This window comes from Coffea arabica, chromosome 2c (genome assembly GCF_036785885.1).
Source record: "Coffea arabica cultivar ET-39 chromosome 2c, Coffea Arabica ET-39 HiFi, whole genome shotgun sequence".
Lineage (NCBI taxonomy): Eukaryota > Viridiplantae > Streptophyta > Magnoliopsida > Gentianales > Rubiaceae > Coffea > Coffea arabica.
Genome location: NC_092312.1, coordinates 29,039,997 through 29,054,242, shown reverse-complemented (window position 1 = coordinate 29,054,242; position 14,246 = coordinate 29,039,997). Strand labels below are relative to the sequence as shown.

The window sequence follows — 14,246 nt, the reverse complement described above, 5'->3', positions numbered from 1 at the left end:
TTTAACTAATCATTGGATCCTGATGATCCCACTGTCAAGGTTTGCTTTTCATATCCTCATATATTTATGATATATTAAATAGTCTAAATTTATATACAATTCTGATCTCCTTTTCATGTCTTACTTCAATTAGCTGTGGGATGATCAAGTCAAAAATTGTCTCCGAATGCTTGAAGGCCATAGTATTTGAGTCATGTGCTTTCATCCTAAATTTCGTATTATAATCATTGGTTCAGCTGATGATATTGTTCCAGGTATGCTGTGCAATGACCTACAGGTAATATATACATTTGAGAACTCAACTTATTATTATTCACCTTGTGAGAGTGTCAATGCAATTGTTTCAAAAGTTTCATTTCATTCCAAAATAATTTGATGCAAGGGCTTTGTTTGGTATTATTATTATAATACCAATGTGATATCATCACTTTAGTAGCCTTGATCTTCTCTAATTTTTTTTTTGGCACTAGGTTCCCTCATTTTTAAGAAAACAATGTTTTTGATTCTATACAAAATCATGCTTTATTTCACAGTGAATTTACCGATTAAAGCACTCACTTGTTATGAATGATGAGTTCTATATATTTAGAAAAATAAATTAGAGTATTACATTTTAACAATTTTCTTTTATTTTGTTCCATGTCCTTTTCAGCTAAATATTACAAATTTGTTGATTGTTACTCCAATTACTCGTTCACAACATAGGTATCAACTCCCACGCATTGCGTGGGACTCTTTCCTAGTTATGTAAATAATTTGCTATCCAACCACATGTTAATCACTCTGCAAATTATTCACAAAATTGTCAAATCAAGCCTAGGCTCCACTATGATTTAAACTTCTAATTTTTTTTCCAAACCTCTAGTTTTATTTATTTGGTTTTTTTTTCTTGGTAAGGATTTAATGTAGGTTTATGGTCCTGCAAATAGCACCATACAGAGAGGGTCACTTCACGAAGATATTGATATCCTAATAATTCTTTCCACGCGTCGCAATTACCTCAAATAAATATCTCCTATCATGAGTACTTGAATTTCTTGACTAATAAATTTCCGTGGTTCTTAGCCCTTTAGTTTGTAGCCATACAAATTTGGCAAGAGACTTTTCTCCTCCATGCAAATTCCTATCAGCCGAGGCCAATGTGGAAAAAACCGATTGCGATATCCTGATGCTACAATTGCCAATTACTATCTAGCAGCTGCATTGAAATTTTTTGACACCCAAATCCATGCTTTTAACACTAATCTAAATGCTAAATAAGTTTGAGTTTAATGTGACTTAAATTAGATTGAACCTTATATTGCCTTTGCACGAACCAAAAAAGAGTTCTAATGGGGAATAAGAGCTGGCAAAAACATTTTCACCATTATAATACTTAAAACCGGCAAAAATAGGAGATTAATTAAGAGGGAATTAGAGCTTTAATCTTACATTTTCCACATGCAATATTGATTTAGTCTAATTCCATGTAAAGATTTGTATTGCTTCTGTGGGAATTGGGATCACTTCATGCCCACAACTTATGATCAAAATTTAAGTCTTGCTTCTTCTTTTTTTTAATTAAAATTTCTAAGTGTCTTGTTTAAATTTCTCTTTTTTTTTTTTTTTAAATTTTACCTTATTACACTTTGAAATAGTCATTCTTAATTAAAGTCCACATGATTTTGTCACGAATGTGTACTACCAATTCTTCTCAAAAGTCAATTCATCACTGCCAAGAAAACCAAATTTCTCTTCAATATGTAAGTAGCCAAAAATTAGGACTATAATGTATGTACGAGTATATGAACTTGTTATATCATTCATTATAAGCAAAATGTCAAAAGAAAAAATGATCCATGTCTGAGCAACAACTTGGTTTTAATTTTGCATTTTAGTGCATTACATTTGTTTCAAAATTTTCAAAAATTTCAAAAAAAACCAACAAATAAGAATGACAAATTTGCAGATAATCTTCCCATTTAAGAGTAATACTTAACAGCTTGAGGGAGTTTTCTGATTAAGTCATATTTCTCCCTAAAAGATATACAGATAAAACCAAGTGAAACTTGGAAGGGGCAAATCTTCCCCATAAATTGGACATAGGCTAATTTCATCCCTCATTTTAAAAAGAAAATTCTACTCTAAAAGACATATAACTTATATAACACACATAAATTAAAAGATGGTTCACCTTTTCATTTTTAGAAATTATCATGCTTGTGTCTATCGTTAAATATATTCTATTTTTTAAATCACTTTTTTATAAGCGAACTCTTACGAAAAACTACATAAACTCTTATATTCTTTAGTTTGAGGGATTTGGCAAAATATAAGTTTTTTCCAAATTCATACTCCTATTATTATGGAAACTAATTTAGCCCTAATGCTCGACCATAAGTTCAATCGCTTAATTGAAACTCTCTATTTCAAATATGATGCCATTCTCTTCACTTGCTCAACGAGTCAGTCGGGAGCTTTTCCAGGATACATGTACTTAAGCAAAATATTATACATAAAGGACTACAATCATTACCTGTTTTATGGACTTCTCATCTGAAATTGACAACATTTGGGGTTTTGTTTTAGTTTTTCAAAAACTTGATGGACCAAATTGGATCGCACAAGCAATGATAGAGGACGAAAATGAAAACGACCCCTTCTTGAAATCCAGAAATTATTTATATGTCAAATAATTGATGGGGAAAAAAATAAATAAAGTAAAACAAAACACTTATCATCAGTTGGATAGACATAAATAAGCCCCACAAAATATGCTCCCATTCTCTTAACCAGAAAAATCCATCCATTCTTGAAACCAAGGAAAGCCTCAGAAGAGTAGCTATGGCCTCCACTGCTACTCCCTCTCCTCTCACTTTATCCTCAATTTTATCCCAGCAAGAACTCAACCCCATCATCAATTCTTCTTCTTCTTCTTCTTCTTCTTCATTAATTTCCTTCAAGCCTCAGCCTCTTTTCTTTAATCCCACAAAAGCTCTTTCCCTCTTCCCTCTTGTTCTTCAGTGCAAAGAAAGAAAATCATCAGCAACGTCATCTTCATTAGGCCACTGGGGGGTTTCCTCCGATGGGTCATTTTCAAAATCAGCTTTTGTGGTGGCTGCTGTGGCTGAAGTGGCTGATGCTGTGGAAGAGCAGGTGGGAGAAGGTGAAGCTGGTAGTGGTGGCGGAGTAGCTGTTGCTGCCCCTCCTACAAAGCCGAAGAAAGGAAAAGCTGCACTGCCTCTTAAGAGGGATAGAGTATGTGTGTTGTGGTTTTGTCAGTTTTTCCCTTTTTGAAATGAATTTTTCCGGTTTATTTTTGTGATATCGGATATGCCTCTATTGTTTGCAATTTTGTGACAAAGGTCACTTTTTTAGGTGTATTTTGAGGTTACTTTTTGATACTATTTCTTGGGTTTACTTATTTGTTGGCATTTTTGTTCAGTGAAGTGAGTATTGGATATATAGTTAGCTTAGTTTCATGGATTGGATTTAACTGAGTTTTCCATGAATTCGTGTCTCACGATAAATAGTTGGCTTAGTTTCATGGATTGGATTTAACTGAGTTTTCCATGAATTCGTGTCTCACTAGGCACTTGAATGCTTGAATCGTTTTACCTTTTTTTTAATCATATTTCCTTTTTTGAAATGACTTTCGGGGCATACATTTGCTACATGGGATGTGGTTTTTGCTTGAATCTTTTATCTGTTGCCTCTGTTGTGTAGGATTTAGCGACAAAGATCATGCTTTTAGGTGTATTTGTGATTATCTTAATGATTTTTTCTTGCTTTAAATCCCTTATTTGGATTCTTGTTCCAGAAATATACTATCGTATTATTAATTGGTTAATTTTTATTAGAGTTTGAATTGAGTGTGAACTTGAATGTTTAAACCATAGTTATCTATTAGTATGTGAAGAAAGCAGCGGTCTTTAAGTGGATTGCTGTTGGCTTTTGTTTGGTTCCTTGTTAGTTATTAAATTCTGGCCACTGAAGGGAAGGGCAGTTGGTCTTACTTTCTGCTCGTTTTGAAAGAAATTACTGCATATCAGGAAACTCTATTGTGTTACCACTGGAAGAAGTACGCTTCACGTAATCTCATTTGTGTGGTCCTTTAAGACATAGATAGGCCGAACAAATGTGTATCCCTTGATTGTAGATCTTGCTGAGAGAAGGACCTCCGGTAAACGGCTTGATACTGCTACTTTCTTTTAAAACTTTGGAACGCTTATTTGAGCAATGTTGTTTTAGAAGTCCCATTGAGCAGAACCATAGCAAGGTTATTTATAGGGGGAATATACAGCATTCTTTTTCCTTTTTTTTTTTCTTTTTTGGTATGAGCCTTTGATTGGGACCTTAGCATTTTAGTTCTAATGTCATATCAAAACATCTCGATTTAGGATGCCTTCATCCCTTTTGCATTTAACATGTTTTTCAAATCATATTACAAGTTCAATTTATGGGAATTAGTCTGAGGATTTGTCTGTCCTTTGATATGTAGGCATTTTGGTCTCTGACTTTCACTTTTTGGTTTTTTTTTTAATAAAAAATATACATTTATATTTCTGTTTCTGGCCACCACCTTCTTTCACTTGTATTCTCAAATCAATTTTAATTCTTTTTGTATTCAGATGAGATCTAAGAGATTCTTGGAAATACAGCAATTGAGAGAAAACAAGAAAGAGTATGATTTGAAAACAGCGATATCATTACTCAAGCAAACATCCCAGACAAAGTTTGTAGAAACTGCTGAAGCTCATTTCCGTCTTAATATTGACCCAAAGTATAATGATCAACAGCTGAGAGCAACTGTATGTTTATTCTTTCTAATACCCCCTTAAATGAAAGGTGGTGCTAACTCATTGGCTCAAGATTTTAAGTAACTTGTCGAACTAATTCATCTCTGTATTTTAGGTGAATTTGCCCAAGGGGACAGGGCAGACGATTAAAGTTGCAGTTCTTACCCAAGGTACTTTCTATTTAATTACCAATTATTTGGGCTGAAAAGATAACGAGGCATTTTTTGTCAAGTTTAAGTTTTAAAAGATACAACATCCAGGTTTTAAGGAAGAAGGTGAGTGAAGACTGTCAAATTACATTGTCTGGGTTTTGGAAAAGTAATATTTGCTTTGTGGCTGGGATGTGGAACTTCTCTATAATGAACCACAACAAATTATCATTGTTACAGGCTTGGTTGACAGCTTAAAATGGTCAAATCCCCTTGTTTAGGTTTCTGTACGTTTATAGTCAGCAAGAAAAGTAAAGATTGTTTGTGGCTCTTTAGATATACTATTTCCTTGTGGTCAATGATTAAGCCTTTGCTGATTTACCAGTTCCTTGACCACATTTTTCCATGTTGGTTTAGTGGATCATGATGTCCAGTTGGCATGCTAGAAAGCTATTGCAGTTTTTTTTTTTTTTTTTGTACTTCTGTAAGTAGAGTAATTGGCTTCCGTTGACTCATTTTTTTGCTGCTGAATTTCTACAGGGGAAAAGTTCGATGAAGCAAAAAATGCAGGAGCTGACCTGGTTGGTGGAGAGGACCTGATAGAACAAATAAAAGGAGGATTCATGGATTTTGACAAATTAATTGCGACACCAGATATGATGCCTAAGGTGTTGCTCTGTCTCTCTTATTATATAATCGATTAGATAGACTTTTTCATGCTAATTAATTTTGGTTATCAATGTTATCTGTTCTCTTCAAAATTCTTAGAACATAAAAAGCTCAAGTGGCAGAGTTCCTTTAGTAGAAATATTTATCAATTCATATCCGTCTCTATTGTTTCCTACTTAACAGAGTCTATTAAGCATTAATATTTCTTTGTTACTCCAATAAAATAACCTATTTGATTGTAGTATTCTAGAACGTAATGTTTCTTTCTTATAGTATTCAAGAACATAATTTTCCTATTGCCATTAAAAGATGCATAGTTATTGTTCTGAGGCATATGGCATTATTCTGTGACCCTCATTGAGTGCCTCTATCTCTGTACTTATGTTTTGGGTTTTGCTTTCCATCTACTCATCATTAATTGAGTGCTTAGTTCAATATATGTACTATTTCATGTTAGTGTACAAACCTTTATTATACAGTAGTATAAACATTCACCATCTATGATTTTTGCTTTTTCTTTCCTCATCTTTCTTATCTAACCGTCATTACTCTTGTAGTTGAACTGAATAATTAATTCTTCATTTAGTTTTGGGTTGAGTTTCATGCATTATGTACCTTAGCATTTTTGCAAATTCCTGACTTTAAAATTACAGAGGCTATCTCTTCTCATTCTTGATTTAGTTTTAGGTTCAGTTTTTTATTTTTGTCAATGCATGTTGCTTGAGGATAAACTGCAAATTCCTGAGTTTCAAATTATAGAGGCTTTCTCCCTCTCTCCCTCTCCTTATTGCTGTATAGATCCTCGACCGTGTTTTGTTAGGTATATGATTTCTTGGTTTTGACTAGTGCATCTGTGAAGAGCTTTACGATGTACCCTGCTGGAATCTGCCAGATATGGGTTCTTTGCTGATTCATCTCCTGTGCTCCAGGTTGCCAGTGTGGGAAGAATCCTAGGGCCAAGGGGGCTAATGCCAAATCCAAAAGCTGGTACTGTAACTACAAACATACCTCAGGTAAGGTGTTGAGTTAGTTACGGTGCAATCTGGATGTTTGGTTAAGAAATTGCATTGTTACTACCGTTTAAGTTTCAGTATCTACAATGACACCTATTTTGGACAAATCAGAGGTGAGGAAGAGGAATTAAGTCTGAATGCAGAAACCAAAATTCATGCACAATTTGTTTTGAAGGAAAGAGCTAAAGGGGACTTCTTTGATTATCTGTCGGTGATAATGCTCTAATTTTACTGGCGCTTTGATGAAAATCTCAGCTGAATAGTGTCTGTTATCCTATTGTAGGCAATTGATGAATTCAAGAAGGGAAAAGTCGAATATCGAGCAGACAAAACTGGGATTGTTCACCTACCCTTTGGAAAAGTTGATTTTTCAGAGGAAGATCTTACTGAGAACTTCCTTGCTGCAGCGGTATTTTGTTCTTCCCTCTGTGATTACTTTTTTGCTGTGTCGTGGCTTCCTTACGCGAATCTTACTTCGATGTCCCTCAAATAACAATCGTAAAAATGACAGAAATCAGTAGAAGCAAACAAGCCATCTGGTGCGAAGGGGGTATACTGGAAAAGTGCGCACATATGTTCATCAATGGGGCCTTCTATTCGGTTAAATATCAGGGAGATGCTAGATTACAAGCTTCCGTCGAAGGTATAAAGGAACACACCACACCTGTAAATTGAACCTTCTAACATTCCATCGGCCCTTGGTTGCCTGCTAAGCTTCAGATTCTCTTTAATTAAGATAGGATAGAAGGTAGTGCGAAAAAAGCAAAGAAGATTCTGAGAGCCTTGTTTTTTTTGTTAAAATTCTTCAAGGAGCTCTGCGCTTGTGCTGCGCCAGCAAATCTTGTTCTGCTTCCATGTTTAATAGGATCCACACAACCTTCCTTTATGCTGTACATTGCATTGAGATAACATTAGTCCTGCAGTTTTGGATGATTTAGAATTTAATTCATGAACTGCATGATACTTCATCTCCTCTTTGATTCCCTGAAACTAACTCTCAATGATGGGGGTAGAATACGAGAAAGGCCCTAGTGGTTAAACTAATCTACAGAAAAGTCCCTATGGTTCGAAAACCTACATTCCGACCCCCTGTGGTTTGAACTTCTGTGAAAGTTGGCTGAAATGTTTAACTTAAAGGGAGCAACCAAGATGAGAGAATTACCTCTAGGAAGTACTAGATTATTTGCACGTCTAATTATCTAAATTCACTTCATCTCAACTTAAAGCTGTTCCCAAGTATGACATATTCATAAAGGGATACATAAAAATTCAAAACACACAATACAGAAAAGAACGTTCATATGCAAGTTGGCTCACTCTAGTCTTCTTTTCTTTCTATAAAAATTTCGTTGTGGACGAATGGTGAGCATGAAAAAACCGTCAAGAATTTCACAAAAAGGATCAGATAAAGAAGAAGTCGAATTTTTCATTTTATTTTTTGTGCAAAGCTCAATGTGTAGTTTGGTAGCACAACTGCAATCGCAAAGTCCTTCTATGACCGGCAAACGTGGATGTTATAATTGTCCAATTAACCGACGCTGAGGGTTTCTTTATTTTAACGATCATGGTCTTCGGAAAGTGATCTTGATTTGGTGAATAAATTGTGAAATATAACTGTGTTTCTTTATGACGTGCCAACGCTGAAGGTGGCTGCTATGAGATTCACATGGGTCGGGTTGGAGCGCCGAGCCCGGGTTGCAGGAAATTAGTTGGGCCTCGTAAGGATTGACTCGGACATCAAAAAAAAAAAAAAAAAAAAAAAGAGATTCACATGGGTGGCTAGAGCAAGAATTGAGGCCTCGCAATTCGTACAATTTTGCACAAGTTGACCTCTAGCATAAATCAATAAGATTTCAGTATAAATCAGATTTGATTTGCCGTAAATTAGGTGCAGTTCAGTATATGTTGATCAAATTCCGAACTAAATTAGGGTTATCCTTCTTTCCTCCTCTCTTCCTTCTATCTAGAAAAAAACTTTCTAACTAAAACTCCCTTTTAACTCTCCCATTGGAGAGAGATCAGATTTTCTGTTCTTTTCCTATAGGAGAAGCACTCTCTATAGTTTATTTTCATTTGTGTGAATAAAATCTCTTTTAAAATTTTCTAATGAGAGTTTCTTCTCTCCTTAGAGTTGTTTAGTAAGAGTTTCCTTCTCTCCTAAACTTTTTAGCGAGAGTTTTATTCTCTTCTAGGAATTTCTAGTGAGAGTTTTTGATAATTTTTTCATTTTTCTTTTTTTAGATCTGAGCTTTTTCAGATTTTGATTATCAGATCTGGAATTTCTTAGATCTATTCGGTAGATCTCACCATAGTATCTGAATTTGAAACAGTTAATCAGCAGATTTGGCGATTGGAAGCATATACAGATGTCTGTGGACCTACAATTATTTTATCCCATTTTTTTAAATTTAGAACTTTATAATGTAATTTTTATTATTCTTCATATCTGTAGTATCCTTTTTGCAAATCTATTTTTTGATATCTGTGTATGTTTAATGATGTAATTTTTGTTATTAGTGCAGATTTTAATGAAATTATGATATTTTATAAATAAAAAAAAAAGTATATGTCGCTCAAATTAGGTGCAGTTCAGTACATGTTGATTAGTTATTATTTAGTATACATCAAGTACAAATTGGTATAAGTTAATTATTATCATTTAATGTAAATTGAGAGTAAATTATTAATTTACACCAACTTGTGCGAAATTAAACTTGTGAGACCCATCTCCAAATCTAAAGGGAATTTCTTAATGAGTTCACTGTGAAACATTTCGACTCCAATCCCATTGGCCATATAGCCATACCAAACATCTTGAATTTCTTATTCAAATTTGTCATAATTTTTTTTTTTTTTGTAATAGGGGACAGGTGGGATTTAAGATGCAAAAAAGGAATGGGGATTTGAATTCAAGACCTCTAAATCTTAAGAAATTTGTACTACTTGTCTGTTGGAAAAAATGGGGCTTGTTTGGATTGCTGTTTATTTGTCAAAATATATTTGCTTGCATCATCATTAAAATTTTTAATTTATCTTCCCAATTACCTTTTTATCTCACATACATCACATCATAAAAAGTGCTACAGTAAAAATATCTCTAATAATTCACAATCCAAACAAACCAATGTTTTAGTTTTTTTTTTCACTTTATTAGTGAATCAAAAATTCAAGACGTGTTTCAATTAAAAAAAATGAAGAAGATAAAGTTCATTGTAATATTGTGCCTCTTGAAGAAGATGGCCGGAGAGCTTGGAAGATGGATAGATGTTGTAGGTTGTTGATGTAGGAGGCAGTGAGATTAAAATGGTGGATTATCTCATGATGAAGATGAAGTTGGGTAGAGGGAATGGAGTTTAATTTGGCAATTAAGGGTACAATGGGCATATCAGGTCATCTTTTCATATCACAAATTATTTGTTTAGCAGTAATACTCGCAATTCATACGCGTCTCGCAAATTATCATCAATTCAGACCAACAGGTCCTTCCAAAAAAAAAAAAAAAAAGAACCACGATGTTATAAAACTAATGAAATATCAAGATGTGGGATAAAACAAAATAGAGAGAGGCCAATAAGGTAGAGAACTATTATTTCTTCTATTCACTCAAAAACGATCAAGGCTTACAAAAAGATGTTCAATCACCTCTATTTATAGATAACATTGAATAAGCCGAAAGATTAACCTCTAAATATAAGAGAGGTTATGAATTAATTGTATAGGAAAACCAAACCGTTATCTATACTAACTCTTTTATCCTTGGAGGAATCAATTTTATCCTTGGGAGAATTCAATAGACATAGGAAACTTTAATGGACATTCATTCTTATTTAATTGTTTCATAACACTCCCCCTTGAATGTCCATTACACAAAGAATATGCCTCGTTAAAACCTTACTAGGGAAAAATCCAGTGGAACAAAAACCCTAGTGAAAGAAAAAGAGTACACTATTTTTGTGTATTAATTTCTCTCCCTAATGTAAACATCATTTGAGATCTTTTAGCCGACGCATTCCAATATTTTTTTCACCAATTTTTCAAATATTGCAATCGGCAATGCCTTGGTGAACAAATCTGTCAAATTATTATCCGATTGGATTTGTAGCATATCAATCTCACTATTTTTCTGCAAATCATGAGTAAAGAAAAATTTCGGTGAAATGTGTTTCGTCCTATCTCCTTTAATATATCTTCCTTTTAATTGAACTATACAAGCTGCATTATCTTCATATAAAATTGTTGGAGGATTTTCCTTGTCGGAGGATAACCCACAACTCTTCCGGATATAGTGGGTAATTGATTTTAGCCAAACGCATTCTCGACTGGCCTCATGAATTGCTATTATTTTAGCATGATTTGATGAAGTGCCAGTTAAGAATTGTTTTGTAGAACGCCAAGAAATGGCTGTATCGTCACAAGTAAAGAGATAACCAGTTTGAGATCGTGCTTTATGTGGGTCAGATAAATACCCAACATCAGCATATCCAAGCAACTCAAGTTTAGATTTATTTGAATAAAACAAACCAAGATCAATTGTTCCTTGAAAATAGCGAAAAATATGTTTAATACCATTCCAATGTCGTCTTGTGGGCGAGAAACTAAATCTTGCTAATATATTCACAACAAATGATATATCAGGTCTTGTACAATTAGCAAGATACATTAGTGCACCAATTGTACTGAGATATGGCACTACATGACCAAATATCTCTTCATCTTCCTCTCGTGGTTTAAAAGAATTCTTATTAGGATCTAATGATCTAACGACCATTGGAATACGTAATGTATGTGTCTTATTCATATAAAATCGCTTTAATACCTTCTGGGTATAAGCAGTTTGATGGACAAAAATTTCACCTTCTAAATGCTCAATTTGCAAACCAAGGCAGAATTTTGGCTATCCAAAATTTTGATCTCAAATTCTTTTCTTAAATATTCGATAGTCTTTTGGATCTCTTCAGAAGTTCCAATCAAATTTAGGTCATCAACATATATAGCAATTATCACAAAATTTGACCCATTTTTCTTGATAAAAATACATGGACATATTGGGTCATTGATATAACCTTCTTTAGTTAAACATTCATTGAGGCGGTTATACCACATACATCCAGATTGTTTGAGCTCATACAAAGGCCTTTGTAATTTAATAGAATACACATCTCTAGAATTTGATTTACATACTTCAGGCATGTTGAATCCTTCAAGGATTCTCATGTAAATATCATTTTCAAGATTTTCATACAAATAAGCAGTGACAACGTCCATCAGATGCATTTCTAGTTTTTCATGCATTGCAAAACTCACAAGATATCTAAATGTGATTGCGTCCACTACAGGTGAATACGTTTCATCATAATTAAATCCAGATCTTTATGAAAAATCTTGGGCTACAAGTCTTGCTTTATATCTCACAATTTCATTCTTTTCATTCATTTTTCTCACAAATACCCATTTATATCTTACTGGCTTTACACCTTTAGGTGTTTGGACTACAGGTCCAAAAACTTGCCTTTTAGCCAATGAATCTAATTCAGATTATATCGTATCTTTCCATTTTGGCCAATCATTTTTACGTCGACATTCATCAACCGATGTAGGCTCATGATTCTCGTCCTCTACTATAATATTAAGTGCTATATTATATGCAAAAGTACTATCAACAATTATTTCTCTTCGGTTCCAATGTTTTTTGTAATGACAAAATTTATTGAATTTTCTATAATTTCATTCTCTTTAAGAGTTGGCTCTTCGGGAGCAACATCTTCAGGAGGTTGAATTTTGTCACTAATTATTGATTCCTTTGATCCTCTTTTCTTTCTAGAATTTTTATCTTTGGGACCAAGAGATCTCCCATGTTTCAGGCGTGCTTTAGATTCATTAGCACTTGTGATTTGTCTTTCAGGGACATTTATTTTAATCGGAGCATTTTCAGCAGGAACATGTGATTTGGTGACTCTTCTGGAGTCACTAAATGCATCCGGCAATTGATTTGTAATATTTTGCAAATGTATGATCTTGTGAACTTCTAGTTCACATTCTTTTGTATGAGAATCCAGAAAATCCAATGAAAATTTTCAAATGATTTCCTTTTTCGGGATTTCTTTTTTCGGTTGATCTTTTCCTTCCCCTTATGTCAAGAAATGTGATTCATCAAAATGACAATCTGTAAATCTTGCAGTAAATAAATCACTTGTCAATGGCTGGCTCAATATATTTAACTATAGAAGGTGATTCATACCCTACATATATTCTCAATCTTTTTTGAGGGCCCAATTTACGATGTTGGGGCGGTGCAATAGAAACATAAATCGCACAACCAAATATTCGTAAATGTGAAATATTTGGCTCATAATCAAAAGTCAATTGTAGCGGAGAATAAGTATGATAACTTGTCGGCCTAATCCTCACAAGTGTTGTTATATGTAATACAGCATGTCCCCAAGCAGATGAAGGAAGTTTAGATCTCATCAACAATGGTCTAGCAATTAATTGAAACCTTTTAATAAATGACTCGACTAGACCATTTTGTGTGTGAGCATAGGCTACAGGATGTTCAACAGTTATTCCAATGGACATGCAATACTCGTCAAAAACATGTGACGAATATTCACTAGTATTATCTAGACGAATTTTCTTTATTGGATAATCTGAAAATTGTGCTCGCAACTTAATTATTTGAGAAAGTAATCTCGCAAACGTCAGGTTGCGAGTAGATAATAAATAGACATGTGATCATCTAGTTGATGCACCAATTAGCACCATAAAATATCGAAATGGTCCACATGGTGGATCTACAGGCCCACATATATCACCATGAATTCGTTCTAGAAATGTAAGGGATTCAGTCTTAACTTGTGATGGTCAGATAATTAATTTTCCTTGGGAGCAAGTAACATAGGAGAATTTATTTGATTTTTCAATGGGTGGCCACGCGAATTCTCAATTATTCGTCTCATCATTATAGATCTAGGATGCCCGAGACGATTATGCCAAATTATAAAATTATTGGGATAAATAGATTTCTGGTCTACTAATTGATGAATTTCAACTGCACTAATTTGTGCATAATATAAACCAGAAGAAAGTGAAGGTAATTTTTCTAATACAAACTTCTCCCTAGAAATGGTATTTGTAATTAATAAAAATTCACCATTTGTCTCATTTATTGTCTCGATATGATATCCATTTTAACAAATATCTCTAAAACTCAATAAATTTCTTCGAGACTTGGGAGAGAGTAGTGCATTATTTATGACAATTTTAGTTCCTTTAGGGAAAAATAGTGGCTCTTCCAGAACCTTCAATCAATTTTGCACTACCACTGATGGTATTAACATTTGTCTCTCCCATTTTCAAATAAGAAAAATATTTTTTATTTTTTAATATAGTGTGCGTAGTAGCACTATTAATGAGACAAATGTCATCATCATTATTATTTAATTCCAAATATTTGACATGCATTTCTTCTCAATATGTAGTCAAAAGTTGTTCGGGAAAATACCTAATTGTTGATTCGATATTGGTAGAATCTCGACAGAGTCTTGTGATTCACAATTGCTTAGAAATAAAGTCTCGTGCTGATAACGTGCTATAAAACTAATGAAATAACAAGATGTGGGATAAAACAAAATAGAGAG

General features: G+C 33.7%; 1 protein-coding gene across 1 annotated transcript; it reads left to right on the top strand.

Annotated features, from left to right (window-relative positions):
- The first annotated feature begins 2,742 nt into the window (after positions 1-2,742).
- On the top strand, positions 2,743-7,581 carry LOC113727141 (large ribosomal subunit protein uL1c-like). The gene is made up of 7 exons (XM_027251147.2): positions 2,743-3,237; positions 4,611-4,790; positions 4,894-4,948; positions 5,468-5,595; positions 6,526-6,609; positions 6,893-7,018; positions 7,121-7,581. The coding sequence occupies exons 1-7, from the start codon at positions 2,824-2,826 to the stop codon at positions 7,256-7,258; spliced, it is 1,125 nt and encodes a 374-aa protein (XP_027106948.1). The 5' UTR covers positions 2,743-2,823; the 3' UTR covers positions 7,259-7,581.
- Positions 7,582-14,246: the final 6,665 nt, after the last annotated feature.

What these genes read in the sequence shown, in the direction of transcription:
- LOC113727141 (XM_027251147.2), top strand. Translation starts at nt 2,824, where the DNA reads ATGGCCTCCACTGCTACTCCCTCTCCTCTCACTTTATCCTCAATTTTA. An exon ending in CACCAGATATGATGCCTAAG is followed by an intron (nt 5,596 to 6,525) that starts GTGTTGCTCTGT and finishes CCTGTGCTCCAG; the next exon opens with GTTGCCAGTGTGGGAAGAAT. An exon ending in AGAACTTCCTTGCTGCAGCG is followed by an intron (nt 7,019 to 7,120) that starts GTATTTTGTTCT and finishes TAAAAATGACAG; the next exon opens with AAATCAGTAGAAGCAAACAA.